General features: G+C 40.1%; 1 protein-coding gene across 11 annotated transcripts in view; it reads right to left on the reverse strand.

Annotated features, from left to right (window-relative positions):
- Positions 1–18,632, reverse strand: part of LOC128691649 (uncharacterized) — a 621,418-nt gene that overhangs the window by 70,300 nt on the left and 532,486 nt on the right. For 5 of the 11 annotated variants that reach the window (XR_011392438.1, XM_070088825.1, XM_070088824.1 and 2 more), the window contains 6 exons: positions 15,028–18,488; positions 13,520–13,649; positions 13,093–13,372; positions 10,437–10,568; positions 4,765–4,853; positions 377–533 (listed from right to left, as the gene is read on the reverse strand). Coding sequence is in view for 10 of the 11 variants with exons in the window: in XM_070088825.1 (XP_069944926.1) it covers positions 377–533; positions 4,765–4,853; positions 10,437–10,568; positions 13,093–13,372; positions 13,520–13,649; positions 15,028–18,488 (4,249 nt within the window). In the remaining variant the exon portion in view is untranslated. Of the gene's footprint in view, positions 1–376; positions 534–4,764; positions 4,854–10,422; positions 10,569–13,092; positions 13,373–13,519; positions 13,650–15,027; positions 18,489–18,632 lie in introns of all 11 variants that reach the window. The other 6 variants (XM_070088829.1, XM_053780496.2, XM_070088826.1 and 3 more) reach the window with 4 other exon arrangements.

Consider the following 18,632-nt stretch of genomic DNA (forward strand, 5'->3'; position numbering starts at 1 on the left):
TACTCAGGGATTAGGGGATTAGGTCTTTAGCTGACCTTCCAGTCAATGGGAGTGAGGGATTTCCACACATCTCTTCCAGCAGCCACTTACAAGATATATACACCAAGAGGTGCATTTTTCTGAGCGTTTATATGCTGAGAGTTTAAGTTAATCCCTATTTTAGGGATTAAGCTTTGTTGTCTGGTGGTGAAAAGGTTACGTGCAGCCTTAATGACCCTTGTGTTGTCGATAGGTTTTTAATCACATTAACCAACCATTCAGCTAATCGATTTTTTTCATAGAATTGGCACTTAGTGAGTTTATCCAGGGAGTCCCTCGTAGTGCCTGGGAAGATGCTGTTTAAACCATGCTGATAACGGCAGGAGACGGCACTTACCAGACCTGCCAATCCGTTGCTCGGGGAAACAATAGACGCCAAGCCTGCCAAACTGAGGTAAACAACAGATGCCATGTCTGCCAACCCGTGAAGATAAACTATAGACGCCAGGCTTACCAACCTGTGGAGGTAAACAATACACGCCAGGCCTGCCAACCTGCAGAGGGGGAAACAGTACATGCCAGGCCTGGCGACCTGAGTAAGCAAACAATGCGCACAGACTTGATTTGTGTGGACAAAAAACAGACGTCAGGCCTGTCAACCCATAGAGGGAGACAGTGAATACCAGGCCTGTCAGCCTGTGGAGGTAAATAGTACACGCCAGGATTGTCAACCTGCAGAAGTAAACAGTACAGGCCAGGTCTGCCAACCCATATTAAGAAACGGTACATGCCAAGCCTGCCAACCTGTAAAAACTTTAATGCATGCCAGGCCTGCCAGTCTATTGAAATAACACGCAATAAGTCTGCAAACCCGTGGAGTCAAACTATGTATGCCAAGCCTGCTAATCTGTAAATAATAAATATCAGGCCTGCCACGTGTGAAAGTTTATATACCAGGCCTGCCAACCTAGGAAAAGTAAATATTTAACAGGCATGCCAACCTGTGAAAGTAAATAAATAAGAAGCCTGCCAGTCTGTGAAAGTAAATATTTAACAGGCTTGCCAGCCTATGAAAGTAAATATTTAACAGGCTTGCCAACCTGTGAAAGTAAATACTTAACAGGCTTGCCAACCTGTGAAAGCAAATATTTTACAGGCTTGCCAACCTGTGAAAGTAAATATTTAACAGGGATGCCAACATGTAGTGGATAACAGACTCCAATCCTGGAATTAAACAGTATACACCAAGCCTGCCATTCTTTGCAGACGAACTACAAATGCCAGGTCTGCCAACCTGTCAAAGGTTACCACACACCAGGCCTGCTAACCTGTCAAAGGTTACCACACACCAGGCCTGCTAACCTGTAGAAATAAAAAAAAAATACAGGCTAGGCATCTTATTATTATTGTGAAAAGTTTTAAGGCTGTGTGGGTTAGCGCAAAAAAAAAAAAGTAATCGAGGTTCGATCATCCGTCCTGTAATCACGAGAGAGAAGTAATACATGGCAAGAGTGCCAACCAATGAAAGAAAAACAGTTCATGCCAGGCGTGCAAACCTGTGGAGGTAAACAAAACATGTCAGGCCTGCCAACTTGTGAAAGTAGATGATATACACCAGGTGTGCCAACCCGTGGTGGAAACAAGCATGTCCTATCAACTGCCAGTCCTGGATGTAAACCACACGTTTACATCCTACACATTTGCAGAGGTAAACTATGTCAAACTGTTTATACAAACAATACAAGGCAGTCCTACCAACTTGTGTGAGGCCTACCAATATACGATGCAGGGAAACCATACTCACCTGTGGGCATTGGCGGGGTTGGAGAGGGGGGGGGGGTTAAAGGGAAGGGGGTCGGAAAGGGGACGACAAACCTCCCCTGGACTACGAAATAGAACATTTTCTGATCAGAAACAAATTTTTCGTTTCAAGTCCCTGATCCATCATCTGTGTTTACGATGTGTTGACTGATTTAATTTCTGTATCAAAAGACAAACATAAGCTTTAAAAAAAAAAAATCTGCTCTATGAAGTGTTTATATGGAAGTCAAGTACTTAAAAAAAAATAACTGGTAAAATTTCTTCCGCCTCTCCCAGAGAAAAATGCTAACCTATACGCCTCTGCCCCTGGGTGTAAACAACTGCCAAGAGTACAGAAAGTAAACAACACGTATAAGGCTTGCTAGCCTGTTTATTAGGAGTACTCATCAAGAACACACGGCATATGCTGTCAGTGGCCCTGTAAACCCTAACAACAACAACAACAACACACCTGGAAAAGCAACCAGGAGAGGTAAACAATGAAAGATACCTACAGTCATTATAATCACGAGGGAGCACTAAACTCGTTGGGATTATACAGCGCTGTTGGGGTAAGCTGGTTGGAAGGCATTCGGTCTCAATTTAGGGAACTGGAGCACAGATCCAATTCCCTAGATCAAGAGCCCGCTGTATAGCCCTTGTGGCTTAGCGCTTCTTTTTGATTATAATAATAATAATAGATCAAGAGCCCCTCAGCAGCGTCAAGGACCCTCCCTACGATACCTACAAACAACGCAACGTACACCAAAAATACTTTTGACTGATGGTGAACGGGTTACACACAGTATAGTCGATAGGTTTGAAACCCCATTAACCAGTCAACCCTCGCTACCAACAAGTGTTGAGCAAAGTTCAAGACCCGGATGAAATGTTGCACTGAAGACAGAAATGTCGCAGTACAGGACTTTTTTTGTGTTCTTGTGACAACGTTTCGCTCTGTGTAGAGCTTTAATAAGTCATGACGTGATAAAGCTATGTAGAGCGAAACGTTGTTCCAGCATAAATTTGACAAGCAACACGTTTAGACCCGTCAAGACAAATGTCTTGTGAAGTGTTAAATGAGTACTGACGGAAGAACCTACCAGGAGGGTATACCTTCATGCTGGCGAAGGGCTTTTGATCCAAGGAATTGAGCCACCTTCCCCCTTCTCTAAGTAAGCCTGACTGGCCCCTTTTCCCCCAAAACCTAATGGACTTTAGGGTTAAGCGCTTCCCAACCAATATAATAATAATAATATATAAGAGGATGACACAATGTAAATAAGAGTCAACAAATTGTAATAAAACAAAAATAAAGATCCACATCAAGACTTTTACGAAAACAAAAGCTGGGAAAACAAAAGCTAGAGAAAAAAAGCTGGGAAAACAAAAGCTGGGAAAACAAAAGCTAGGGAAACAAAAGTTGGGAAAACAAAAGCTAGGGAAACAAAAGCTAGGGAAACAAAACCTAGGAAAACAAAAGCTGGGAAAACAAAAGCTGGGAAAACAAAAGCTGGGAAAACAAAAGCTGGGGAAACAAAAGTTGGGAAAACAAAAGCTGGGAAAAGAAAAGCTAGGAAAACAAAAGCTAGGAAAACAAAAGCTGGTAAAACAAAAGCTGGGAAAAGAAAAGCTGGGAAAAGAAAAGCTAGGAAAACAAAAGCTAGGAAAACAAAAGCTGGTAAAACAAAAGCTGGGAAAACAAAAGCTAGGAAAACAAAAGCTGGGAAAACAAAAGCTGGGAAAACAAAAGCCGGGAAAACAAAAGCTGGGAAAACAAAAGCTGGGAAAACAAAAGCTGAGGAAACAAAAGCTAGGAAAACAAAAGCTAGAAAAACAAAAGCTAGGAAAACAAAAGCTGGGAAAGCAAAAGCTGGGAAAACAAAAGCTGGGAAAACAAAAGCTGGGAAAACAAAAGCGAAGGAAAGACATTGCGGAAAGAAGTCTTGATTGTGACATCGTTTCGCTCTTCGTAGACCTTTATCATTGTAGAACTGACATCAGTTCGACATTGGGATAAATACTATTTATTATTATAATAAGCAAAAAGAAGCGCTAAACCTACAAGGGTCAAACGGAATATGAAAAAAAAATCCCTTTTGTCTTACGAAAACCAGGATCATGGCACTCTGTAGCCCCGTCTGCAGTGACGGAGGATCGAGTCATCAGTGTTACTCACACCTGACTCGAGCTACGGAACGCCACGATTGCCAACCTCTAACAAGACGGTAAACAGACGTGACTCACCCCACAGGTCTGCCAACCAATAATACAAAGACAATTCCAAGGCAGTATTGTAAGCAAGGCTATATACACGGTCGTGTGTATCTCTCAAGTGTATACTGTATACACAGTGTTCTGTATCTCTCAAGTGTATACTGTATACACAGTGTTCTGTATCTCTCAAGTGTATACTGTATACACAGTGTTCTGTATCTCTCAGAGTATATACATAGAGATGTGTATTTCTCAGTGGTATCGGGGTACATATACAGAGGTGTGTTTCTCATAGGCGTATATTATCTATGCGTAAATACACATTGATTACCTTTTTTTCCTGTTTAAAGGATTAAACTATCCTTGACTGGTTGTATACAGGAAACATACAACCTTAATGACTCGTGTAGTCGATTGGCTTTAAACCCAATAAATGAAGCAGCCAGTACCTGACGAATACACAAACACTTGGACAACAACACACTAACAACAACACTGTGAGAACAATGCAGACACCACCAGGGCAATGAACTATTGTAATTGTGCGATACATTGTCAGATATGGAACAAACCTAAGCTTGCTATCCTTGAGACTGGCAAAACTCGTTTTATCCAAAGATTTGGAGCTATCCTTCCCTTCCTTGGATTAAACCTTATTACCTTCCCTTCCTCTCAGGTATTGTATAACTCTTATAACTTTAGCGCTTTCCCCCTGAATGAAATAAGCTTGTTAATCAGAGTACAAAAATAAACAACTGTAACGCTTACTTTTAGTGGTTTGTAGGACTCCGTTTGGGGATGTACTCGCTGAGTCGTCCTCACCTCGTCAGAGTACAGCCACACAGTCATCCGCTCAGCTGACGGTGTCAAACACACACAGTATTGCAATACTGTCAGTTATCAGTTTACCAACCAACCAGATGATGGGTCAGTCAGTCAGTCAGTCAACCAGTCAACTAACGAGGAATCTCATTGGCTTAATAATTACGAAATGGAGGAAACAGTTAATTGGCTTTCTTTTAACACAGTGAGTATAAACAACAGGCGAACAATTAACAAGTCAAAATTCTGTTATGCTCTTCAATAACAGACTGGTGTAAACAGCAAGCTTTCACTGTGACAACTTTTCACGCTACGTTAAAGCTTCAATCAATGCACTGGCTTATTAAAGCTTAACATAGAGCGAAGTTTGACACAGACCTTGTTGGTAAAATAAATTATTCCTCTCTAAGTCTACCACCTCTAAAAATAATCCCTGTGCTACAATTACGTTATATATATATATATATATATATATATATATATATATATATATATATATATATATATATATATATATATATATATATATATATATATATATATATATATATATATATATATATATATATATATAAAGTCCTATTTCCTAGGCTTTGCAAAAACTCCCCTGCGTGTTTAGCACTTCCTATCGAATCCTCCCCCAATCCAATTAAAGCACTATCCAGGGTTAGAGTTAAATGTAATAAATCCTCTCCCTATCCAGGGCGAGAACAAAAGTTAATATATCCTTCCCTACCCAGGAATAAGTTTAAACCCACCATATCCTCACCTCGGGTGTGGGAAATTACTATTGAAGATGATATTGTGATATGAAGGATGCTGCTGTGTGTAGTTTGTTGGTCCCACAGGAAGACGTTCCTCCGTGACGGAGAAAGGAAAGACTATGAGAAAGTGGAAGACTTAAAGAAAAAGGAAGCGTCGGAAAGGTGGAAGGAAGGTGTGAAAGGCAGAGGGATAAAATAAAGCGAAAGGGGAGAGAGAGAGAGAGAGAGAGAGAGAGAGAGAGAGAGAGAGAGAGAGAGAGAGAGAGAGAGAGAGAGAGAGAGAGAGAGAGAGAGAGAGAGAGAGAGAGACAGAGAGACAGAGAGAGACAGAGAGAGAGAGACAGAGACAGACAGAGACAGAGACAGAGGGGAAGGAATTGAAAGAAACTGGGAAGGAACTGGTAAGAGAGAGAGGGAGAGACTGACACAGAGAGAGAGGGGTCTCGGAAGCTTGGTCTTGGGCCAGCATCTATTTGTGATCTGGAGTCTAGCTCCCAGTATCCTCTCATACACCTTGCTCTTGCTCTTTCCTTTTTCTGATCTCTCTCTCTCTCTCTCTCTCTCTCTCTCTCTCTCTCTCTCTCTCTCTCTCTCTCTCTCTCTCTCTCTCTCTCTCTCTCTCCCATGCCTCTTGTTCTCCAAATCTCCACCATATTCTCTCATTTACTTAATTACTCCGTATCTTCCTCTCCTGTTTTTTCCTTCTTTTTAGATCTTTCTCTTGATATCCAATTATCGCGGTCATCCTGACCCTTGGTCTGCTGCTGCTATCCTTACCGTTAATAACAGTGCATTAACGGGATCCAAAAAGGATTTCCTAGCCGTTATTAGCTGTGGATTAATAGAATCCAGTAGTGTAGGAAAGACATATGCTACATAACAAGCTTGTATTGCGACAACGTTTCTCTATACACAGAGCGAAATGTCACAGTAAAAGCTTGTTCTACGATATCTCTCTGTCTCTCCTGGATGGTAAGATTTGATTACAAAATTTCACCGTACAGTATATACAGAGCAAAACTTATTCACGAGCAACATTTCGCCCTGAGCAGAGCGAAACGTGTATTTGTTTAGGCTACTGTGACTTTTCTCTTCATGGACACGAAACATCCAATGACTTTTTCCACGTAATTTTGTTAGGTAAGTATCCCTTCAAGAGGTGGGGGGGGGGGGCAGTCTACATGCTGCTGAAGGGCTCTCTTGATCCAAGGAATCGAAACTGTCCTGTCCTACCTAGGACCTGATTGTCAGCAACTTTGCCTTCCCCTACACTCCTGAATTTTCAAGCGCTTCCTAGGAATATAGAAATGATGTTATATATATATATATATATATATATATATATATATATATATATATATATATATATATATATATATATATATATATATATATATATATATATATATGCAATAAGATCACAGTAAACAGGTGATTTCAGAATATGCAAAACAACCACTCTGAAAGAATAGAGAAATTCCAAGCGCTTTCGTGACTACTCACATTGTCAAGGAACTATGAAAGTAAAGCATCCAAGGAAGCTATATAAGGGGTCTGGCCAGCACCTCACTATCAGATCCCACAACGGTTAAACACCTGACGCGCGCCGACCCAACTGGATAGGTCCTTTGCATAACTCACCCACAAACTATTCTACCCAAGAAAATTTAAAAATTATTATTTGTCCAGTGTATTATTAAATTCTTCCCAAATTCTATGAATGATAAATGGATCTAATTTATATAAACCAAAGGAAATATTCATATTATTGTCAAAACTGCTTTTTATGAAACAAGATTCAATTATATTCCTGTCGACCATGGACTTGCTTGATACTACTTTCTCAACTTTTTGAAAATCAATTGGATGGTTAAAATCTCTTACATGAATAAATAGAGCATTGGAATCTTGTCCAGTTCTAATGCTATATTTATGTTGTTTTAATCTTAGTTCGAGATTTTTACCAGTTTGACCGTAATAAACTTTATCGCAAATTTTACAAGGAATCTTATAGACACATCCATCGGCATTTTGGGGGGAATTCTTTATCAAAAGTTTTTTTTTACTCTATCAAGATTTTTGAATACAACTTTAATATTAAAAGTCTTAAGATAGAGTCAAACTCTCTGTTTACTCATCAATGTTTTTTTGAGAGCTTTACGAATTTGTAGTCCAGAGTTCATAGATGAGGAAATATCCAAAATTTATGAAATAGGTAATGATTTAAAATACCCAAGAAATGTAATTGATAAATCTTTTAAAGTTGCTAGAAATACTTTTTACAATCCAAAAAGGGACACCCAGCCTTATTCAACTAAAAATATGTTGGTTCTCCCTTACCATGAAAACTTGGTTGATATGCCTTCTCTTCTTAAGACTTTTAATATTAAAGTTGTATTCAAAAATCTTGATACAGTAAAAAAACTTTTGATAAAGAATTCCCCCCAAAATGCTGATGGATGTGTCTATAAGATTCCTTGTAAAATTTGCGATAAAGTTTATTACGGTCAAACTGGTAAAAATCTCGAACTAAGATTAAAACAACATAAATATAGCATTAGAACTGGACAAGATTCCAATGCTCTATTTATTCATGTAAGAGATTTTAACCATCCAATTGATTTTCAAAAAGTTGAGAAAGTAGTATCAAGCAAGTCCATGGTCGACAGGAATATAATTGAATCTTGTTTCATAAAAAGCAGTTTTGACAATAATATGAATATTTCCTTTGGTTTATATAAATTAGATTCATTTATAATTCATAGAATTTGGGAAGAATTTAATAATACACTGGACAAATAATAATTTTTAAATTTTCTTGGGTAGAATAGTTTGTGGGTGAGTTGTGCAAAGGACCTATCCAGTTGGGTCGGCGCGCGTCAGGTGTTTAACCGTTGTGGGATCTGATAGTGAGGTGCTTGCCAGACCCCTTATATAGCCTTGGATGCTTTACTTTCATAGTTCCTTGATAATGTGAGTAGTCACGAAAGCGCTTGGAATTTCTCTATTCTTTCAGAGTGGTTGTTTTGCATATATATATATATATATATATATATATATATATATATATATATATATATATATATATATATATATATATATATATATATATATATATATATATATATATATATATATATGTATATATGCGCTATGATTTATAATATTTACACATTTTTTAAGAAGTCGGCCGTCTCCCACCAAGGCAGAGTGGCCCGAAAAAAAAGAAACACTTTCACCATCATTCATTCAATCACTGTCTTATCAAAAACATGCTGACATCACAGCTAAGCCTCTGAACAGCAACATTCCCACCCTTCCTTCAGAGTGCAAACACTGTACTTCCCACTTCCAGGACTCAAGTCAAGCCAGCCAGTTTCCCTGAATCCCTTCATAAATGCTACTTTCCTCACATTCCAACATTTACGCTATGATTTACAATATACATTTAAGCCCTGATTTACAATATAGCGTTTACAAACTCCTAAGTGCCACTTTCATAAGGATCTAATAAGATACAAATTATTTTTTCTTCGGTTTGACAAATATTGTAAATGTTTGTCATACCGAAGATAAAATAATATGTATCATATTAGATGTTCATGACAGTGACACTTAGGAGTTTGTAAACGCTAATATCATCTCAATTTCGCTATGATGTAAACATTTGAGAAAGTTTTGATGGAAGGTAAGCCTGTAGTAGAATATACGTGAGATTTACGGTAGCTTGAGGGAGACAACGTATCCCTCTGGGTACTCTGAACGTAAGCCCCTTCAATGTGTTCATTATCTGTTAAAATGTGTACGCAAAATGCGCAAAAAAACTTCATTATGTGTGCACAAACCATCGCGATGTTAACACAAGTCATCAAGACGTGAATGCAACTTATACACCCTCAAAACGTGTACACAAAATATATACGAGCCATGACGACGAATACACAAACTCTCACACAAATGCCCTGCAAAACAAGGGACTTTCTATGAAGCAGCTTTATACGTGTCATTTAATCCTATGTCACTTGCATATTCTATAGAAATAAAGTCTGTCATTGTTTTTGTCAGTGTTCACATCAAAAGTCAGAGTAGACGAGTATCATGCACTATGATGTGGCTGTAGAGTTCGGGCTAAACAAGCAAAATTTCTAACATAATACAACGAAGGACTTTACCTATGGAGAAGACTATACTTTAGACATAAACATCTAAACATCTGCTGAAGCAGCGTATTTGCAGACAAGCAGGAAGGCAGACACACAAGCTGTAGAACAGTGTTTTATTGGAACAGCGTTTCGCTCTTCATAAAGCGAAACAGAACGAGAGGCTGTGTAAACAAAACCCTTGTTCGACATCTTGTGTTCATGGCGCTCGTCTCTGTACACTTACTCGTCACCCTCACTAGCGAGTTATACAGGAATAACAACATAAATATTAAGTACTCATGGTCCTTTCTATTTTACAGCAAAGAAATCAGAGCTATATATTTTTTTAGATCTAAAGGAGGATCGTATCATGCAATATTATCTCAAAACTTTCACATTAACGTGAATGATAGAGAAAATATTCTAATTATAAATTTTAACTCAGGGCTGAAGCCATTTTAAATTGCTTTTCTTTTTCCCATCAAGCATCATTTTCTGTGATAACGATTTGTTGTTTCAAGAATTGTACACTAGCCTGAGAAAGGAAACTTCAAGGCTATTGTGTCCTCTCCTTTAATAAGTATAGGAAGTGTGAGGCTGGTGTTTGCTGAAGACAGATTAGCGGACACCCCAAAGCACAGGCTAGAGGACACATCTTAAAGAACACCCTCCCCCAGAACACACGACAGAGGACACACCCCAGAGTACTCACGGAAGGCGGCCTGCACCAGTCGCTGATACATCTCCACCGAGGCTTTACGATGGACCATGCGGTGAGTAATGGCTTGGTACCGCCGTCGGAACTCTTTCTCGCTACACGTCGACTCCATCGACCCTCGTCTACCTGGAGACAGGACACCAGATAAATACTAGCAGCTGATGGTTGAAGGGATGTGAAGACAGAAATAAGGCATTTTTAATGATATGATAAAGCAGCTGATGGTTAACATGACAACAGTGAGCGCAACTAATGATTTACCTCGTAATTAAATAAGGAGCTGTTCATTTCATTTTTGTCTGAACGACTGTAATACTAATAACATTACCTGTAATTATGAAATAGCCTAAATTAATCACTGCCATAAATTATTAAAAACAAAAGTGTCGTAACTTTTATTAAGCATAATTTCATCCAAGAACTTTTTAAGGCCTAAACAAATGTTATTTATTAGTTTCAGAATCACTAAACCTGTATTTAACTTGTCTACCACCAATCAAAAATACTTGGATTTAGGTTATCCTACAACATGTTTCCCCGCAATCAGTTATAGGAATTATTATAGACAAGTGTCTATAACCACTGTAAGGAACAAAAAGGCACAATAATGAGACTGGAGCAATACACAAAGTCGCACATAAGAGAAAGAAGCTTGTAACGAAGTTTCGGTCAGACTAGTGTTCGTGTGACTACTTAATGGTCCAAGTCGGACCGAAACGTCGTCATAAGCTTCATTCTCCTGTGTGCGAGTTTGTGTAATGTTCCAGTCACGTTATAGACACTTGTCTGTAATGATTCCTATAACTGGCGGGGAAACAAGTATTTTTGACTGGTGGTAGACAAGTTAAATACAGGTTTAGTGACAATTGAACAATCGATAGATTCTGAAGCTAATGAATAGACATTTGTTTAGGCATTAAAAAGCTCTTGACTAAAATTATTCTTTTTAAAAATTATGACACTTTTGTTTTGAATAATTTATGGTAGTGATTAATTTAGCCTATTTCATAATTACATGTAATGTTATTAGTATTACAGTCATTTATAAAATGCATTAAACTGAACTGTACACCATGACAATTATACAATACTCTATAATTTGCCTATAAAATATTCCGTAGCTTATAATGTGTGATATAACTTTCTCGTTATATCCTAAAAATAGCCAGTACTGCATCCTACGGGCGCACAGGGTATATATACCCTGAGGGATGTATTTCTCTCAGCGTGTATACGAGGGTATACCTTAATCCCTATTTTAGGGATTAAAGTTTCCCTTTCTGGCAGTGAAAAGGTCATCGTGCAACGATAGGTTTTAAACCTCATTTAAAAAGCCATCCTATATAAGAGTCTTAAAATGTTCCTCATGTGGGAGGGTTACTGTTCAGCTGCTACTGAAACCTTGTTCAACATGTGTTTGATAATACACCGGCAGTCTCCCACTGTGGTTGGGAGAAACAGAAAAAAAGTTAACATTCATCATCATTCACTCAATGGCTGACTTAAGTGTGATAACCCTCCGAGCTGCAACATCTTCACCCCTCCTTAGAGTGAAGGATTATATGATTATTTATAATAATAATAATAATAATAATAATAATAATAATAATAATAATAATAATAATAATATTATTATTATTATTATTATTATTATTATTATTATTATTATTATTATTCCTAGAGAAGCACTAAAACTTAAGGAATAGGAGGTAAGATTTGATTTAAGAAAAGTGGAGATGGGTGGTGTCCTGAGAGGTAAAACTCTCAAGAGTCCTTAGATAGATCAAGAGTCCTTAGATAGATCAAGAGTCCTTAGATAGATCAAGAGTCCTTAGATAGATCAAGAGTCCTTAGATAGATCAAGAGTCCTTAGATCAAGAGTCCTTTGATCAAGAGTCCTTAGATAGCATCAAAGCATCGTCTAGAAATATTCATCCTACCTGTACCTACCATGCAACATGCAATACAAGTGTCCCATACTGCTTCTCGAAGTTGAATCAATGTATCACATAAAACTAGCCCATGTTGCGAGGTACACGTACAGTTCCCCAAATATCTTCATCGTAGCCGCCATTATGCTTACAGCTAGACCCAGAACACTGATTTCTTTCAATGTCTTTTTTTACTTATTTATTGCTAAACATGTGCAAATTTTTATATTATATTCTATAAATGACTCAGTGTTATCAAATCTACTGTAAACGATTTTTTTTGTTTGTTCTAAATATTCTGTAAATGACTGTTCTCAGCTTCTGTAAATATGGCATTTTCTAAGAATTGTGTTAAGTGTTGCATTTGATTTACACATTCTTCAAATAGCTCTTTAGTTTTAAACGTTTTGTACACGAATCTTGATTTGTTTAAAACATTCTGTAAGTTGTCATTTGTTCGGTGATATAAGATACAAATTTACTTATTTTATTAACTCTGAATAAACGCTCCAATTGCCTTGGAATCTTGCAACTAATGCCTAGCCCGCGGCCACTACATCCTTCACTTGAAATGTAGCATCTACGTGGGTTATTCAGCACAAGGAATGGTAACGACTCGGTCCTCCGTTTGCTAATGCAGTGGCAGACATGCTTACACATTCTCACAACAGGAGACAGAGCTTACAAATTTCACGTTAGGAAATTCGTGTGAAACTTACTTGTATCTTTCTGTTTATCTCCGTTCTCTATGGTGATTCTGGTGTCCGGCTGAGCTTGCATAGTCTCCTGAACCGTGGTCTTTATAGTCTCCTGCACAGTGGTCTTTATGGAGTCTTGCGTAATGTCCTGTCCGCTCTCTTCCACCCTATCTTTCAAAGTGTCCTGCCTGGAGCCTGGCCTGGAGTCGAGTACAGTGTCGGCTTCGGGGTCGTCCTCGAAGCCAGGTATTCTGATGTGGGGAGGAATGGGGCTAGGTGAACCCTCGTCACGACACCAAACCTGCGGAGAACACACCCATTATTATTATTATTATTATTATTATTATTATTATTATTAGTAGTAGTAGTAGTAGTAGTAGTAGTAGTAGTAGTAACAGTAGTAGTAATAGTAATACATCTAGCACTAAGGTAGCCCGAGGAGCCTCACCTTAGCCTCGTCGCTGGAAGTAACATAGAGCCAGGGGCAGTGTCGGTAAGGGTCGAGATATACGCCTTTCTCGTCGTCGTCGCTGTCGTGTCGCGGCGTATCTCCTTGTTCCAGGCTGATGGGAGTCGTCCTGCGGTAAGACGCACCAGTTACTCAAGTCCTCTATGGTGATGAATGGAATGAATGACCAGAACTCTAAATAAACCGAGCCACTAAGCAAACACTGATGGACATAAAATACTAGGCAATGCTACAGCAAACTCAGTCAATAGTTATGCAAGTGCTAATCTAACAATACTAGCAATAGCACAATATACCAATAAATAAGCCAGCACTGCTTTAATGGCGCATCAAACTGCGCAACTAACTGCGCCACTAACTGCGCAAGCATTATTCTTGGAACACTACTTAACCTATATCATACTTAGCAATTAAGCTAGCAGTGATTAGTAACGCAAGTACTGATCTAGCTACAAATGACTGAAAGTGAGCCAGCCACTAATTACATAAACATTAATACTGGAACAATAGCTTGAAATATATAGAACTACATGTCAACGTGATTGCAGTGCAATCAGAGTGAGGGAAAAAAGCATGGTTACTTTGCTAATTAGTTTATTAGTTGTTTAAAGCCTATCAACTGCACTTGAGTCATTAATTAAAGCTGTTGTTATACAGCTGTACACAAACCTCAAGAACACCTGGATCCCTAAAATAGGGATTAAGAAAATTCTCAAAAGGTGAACATCTCCTGGCGAATATATACTGAGAGACTTATACTTTCCAGGTTTATAAAGTATATAAACAAAGATATATGAGCCCGGTGGTCTGGTGGCTAAAACTCCCGCTTCACACACGGAGGGCACGGGTTCGATTCCCGGCGGGTGGAAATTCCGACACGTTTCCTTACACCTATTGTCCTGTTCACCTAGCAGCAAATAGGTACCTGAATGTTAGTCGACTGGTGTGGGTCGCATCCTGGGGTACAAGATTAAGGACCCCAATGGAAATAAGTTAGACAGTCCTCGATGACGCACTGACTTTCTTGGGTTATCCTGGGTGGCTAACCCTCCGGGGTTAAAAATCCGAACGAAATCTTATCTTATCTGTATATATTTTAAGAAATATATACGTCTCTGTGTATGTACAATAAGAGATACATACCTCTTAGTGCATACATCCTCTTTGTAAAATAACTATTGTTACTTGGAAATTAGTTATTAAGTGAGTGAATTACGATATAAGCTACAGTAATGTATATAAAATACAAGCTTCTTCACAACACTTCCCGTTTTCAGTAAATATCAATTATTATATGACACAAACTGGCAAGGGATTAAATGGGGCCAAAAGTATTTATGGTTATGAAAAGCGCATGCATGCATGCCTGCATAATTATATGTATATATATATATATATATATATATATATATATATATATATATATATATATATATATATATATATATATTTATATATATATATATATGTCTTTTCCAAGAACTAACCCCCAGTCCTTGGAGAAGGAGTTTCTCTCCTCTGACTTGGCTCGATATCCAACCGTGCGAGCCCTTGAAGGCTCTCTGTCAGAGAACCGTCGCTCTACTGTCACGCCAGTAGGAGGGGAAGGTCGTAGCAAGCCTTCCCTAGACGCTGGTCGCTCTCCACACTGAACACAGAGAGCTGGTCGGGTGTCATCATCAAGCTGTTCGCGACTCCCACTCAAAAACACGTTGTCTGATCCGGGACTCAAAGATCTCAAAGACTCCGCACTTCTTTGAGAATCCTTCATGGGGGCAATTGCGAGTAGCTTGCTTTCGGGTAGCTGTAGCGGTCTTTCTCTGGAAGTGGGACTCTGGCTACCGGTTCGTAAGTAGCCGGTGACGAGGCCTGAAGGTTTCAGGAGGTCCTGGCTGCTTCTCCGCCCCATGGTTAAGTCAGCCGAGAGTCGCTTCACTACCTCGGGAGTTTCACGAGAGGAACCGACAGGTATTTCACTCATTCTTTTTATCAGGTCACTTCCGGCAGTTTGGAGCTTGACCGGGCTTTGAAGTTGATGGATCTCGACTGGATGACTGACTGATTTTTCTACTTTAGTGGTGGCTGAGTCATTCACGGGACTAGACTGCTGAATTCCTGACCGTCTAGGACTCTGTTCCTTCTCTGGACTTTCCTTACGTCCATTTGCACGTTTCGGACTTCCTCTTGGCTTTCCTACGAACTTTTTAGGACTCTGTCCTTCACTCGATTGCTTTAAAGAGCCCTCCGTGGAAATCCTGGGACTCTCACCCTTCTTACCCGGGCTTTCCTTTGATCTTCTGCCTGGGCTTCGGCCCTTTGGAGGATATCTAGGTGTCTCAGAATAGGACTCGTCAGATGTATCTACGTCTATAACTCTTTCCGGAGTCACGGGGGTTCGAACGGGAGTCCAATCCTCGAGTCTGAAGCCTTCATGCATAGCAGGACTCCTGACCATCCCTGGCGTCGTAATCTCTTCAGACTTACGCTTGACTTTCTCATGTTTACCTTTCACAGGCCGAGTTTCAACCGAAGGAGCTTCCTTTTCGTTCTCGTCAGGACTCCCATTTTTGGAATGTAATGCCTGAAGGTCTTCGACACTAGCCAGATCAATTTTTACTGATTTTTTAGGCTTATCAAAGACTTTAAATTTCTTTTCTGCATCAGTTTTTAGGTTATCTTGCTCTGTCCAGCCTGGGGCTTCCCCGAACATTGTGACGCCTGGAGGAAAGTCTAATTTTAAAGCTTGTTTTGTCTTTTCTCTTTCTTCTTCAGACCATGACTGCTGGCTCTGAGCACGAACTTCGGATAGTTCACCTTTGTCATTATCCTCGAAGTACCTTGAATACCTTCTGTTGTCATCCTTTGCAACTTTCCCTCCGGCAGAATATCGCTTCTTGATCGCCCCCGTCTTACTTTCTTCGACAGGTTTTTCTCTTCTTTTCACCGGCGTCTCCACTTGGAGGTCTCGGGGATGAATTTCTTCACCTTCCCGAGAATCCAAAGGCATTGGAGAACTTGAAGGGGAGACCTTATCTGGCTTAGATGGCGCTTCCGGCTTAGGTAAGAAGGTAGGTTTGGGTGGGATCTCGGGCTTGGTCTTGGCTTCAGTTACCTTATCAAATTCTTCGCCTATAGAATGATCAATGTAATAACTAGCTGAGGTTGTGGTGTCTCCATCTGGGGAGGTGAGGTCTTGAGCAGTCTCGAAGTCACTGACAACGCTAAGACCTTCTGTGATATCACTCAGATCGTGATGTTCCTGTAAGCTGGCCACCACCTCACTGGTTTCAGGACTCATTATCTTGGGAGTCAAGGCTTCATCTTCATAAATATTAGCCATACCCGGAGGAGACGAAACGTGCCTTTCTTCTAAAGAATAACTTCGACGGGCTTCTAGATCATTTGTGCTGTTCTCTGTAGCTGTGATGTAATCTTCTGAGGTCTCTGATTGGTCAGTTGGGTGGGAGTCGGTGCGAGAAAGGTCAGATTTGGACGTCATCGTGTTGGTGGTTCCCGACACCGGACTCCTGGACGTTTCCTGCTCCGTGAAGAGACTACTGGACGAGTCCGACTCCGGTGATGCCATTCTTCTAGCGTCGTCCCGGAAATCGGAAATTTTGATTGGTGTTTGCGATGCCGACTCACCGTCCTTCATTTCTTGGACCAGTTTCGTCATTATATTTTCTTCTATTACAATATCACCCTCAAATTCTTCTTCTTCCACAATTTCAGACTTTATTGTTAAAGATTCCCCACTTCGTATGGAACTGTAGTCATTATCTGTCGTACAAGCTATGGCTTTGTCAAGCTCACTGGAAGTACTAGTGGTTGCACCTTGCCAACTATCAGAAATGACAATTTCACTGACACTTGTCTGCTCATCCTCAATGGAAGAGAGTGTGGTAGCGCTGTGAACAAAACTCGATACCCGTAGACGCGGAAGTAGGTCATCGTCAAGATCCTCCTCGAAACTGCCGGCAGTGGGGAGGCTTTTATGACGCGTTGAGGGAGTGGTGGCGGCTGAGGAATGGTCCGTTAGATGAAAACTGCCATTTTCCGAGTCTGACGTAATGGCCTGAGAAGACGCGACTAACGCCCGCTGCACCACTGTTACCTGACTCTCACTCATCGACTCTTCGAGATGGTCACCAAACTCTCCAACTCCTGTGGCCTCGCTAGGAGTTCCGACGTAAAACATTGGTGACCCATCTCTAGCGCAGAGGCCCTCTGCATATGACCCACTTTCCAGCAAAGATGGCCCACTTTCGGCTAGGGAATCTAGTGATAAGGCTGCGAGTTGGCTCTGCAAGTGTTCGTCTGTCCTGAATTCATTCGGATCAAACGTTTTCAAATCTGAATCTGTTGATATTTGAGACAATTTTCTCTCACTAGATAAAATAGAGGGAAGAATTTCTTTATGAAACATATTTTCGTGAAATTCTTCCTCCTCCTCTATAAAGGACTCGGGAGTAAATATCCTACTTCGAGAGAGATCACGAGCGACCTCGTTAACACACTGAGGCTCAATTACCTCTTCCTCGTTGTCACTGTAGCCATTGATATCAACCTCGATGTAGCCCGAGGCTAGACTCAGGGCTTTTCGTCTCTCTGACAAAATCTCGCCCTCCGAGAGCGTCTTCTGCAGTAGGCCTCGACGTGGCTTTCGTGGGGAAGAATCAATAAAGATCTCGTGGTAATTTTGTCGGAATTTAAGTGGAGGGGGTGGCGGTCCTTCGTCTAAGGGTATATCAAAAGCAGAGAATATTGGAGGACATGGCGGGGGTCCCTCAGACCTGGCTCTGGTGGGCTGTGGAGATTGAATTAGGTCATCCAAGTCGTAGATCTCGTACTGGAGGCCCTCGTAGCGAGCTACTTCAGATAGGCTCTTCACCAGCTTGCGGCGTCCACCATCACCGTTGGTCTGAGCTCCCTGAGAGATCATTTCAGCCTGTGGGTTAGATAGTACCTTAGATCACTTAAACTCTTTTTATTCTCACAAACTACTCAAAGTATTGCAGTTATTAAATTACAAAATCTTAATATTAACTTATTCTTTACTAAACTAAAAGGATATCGTACAAAAAAGTAGACA

The sequence above is a fragment of the Cherax quadricarinatus genome, chromosome 26 (genome assembly GCF_038502225.1).
Source record: "Cherax quadricarinatus isolate ZL_2023a chromosome 26, ASM3850222v1, whole genome shotgun sequence".
Lineage (NCBI taxonomy): Eukaryota > Metazoa > Arthropoda > Malacostraca > Decapoda > Parastacidae > Cherax > Cherax quadricarinatus.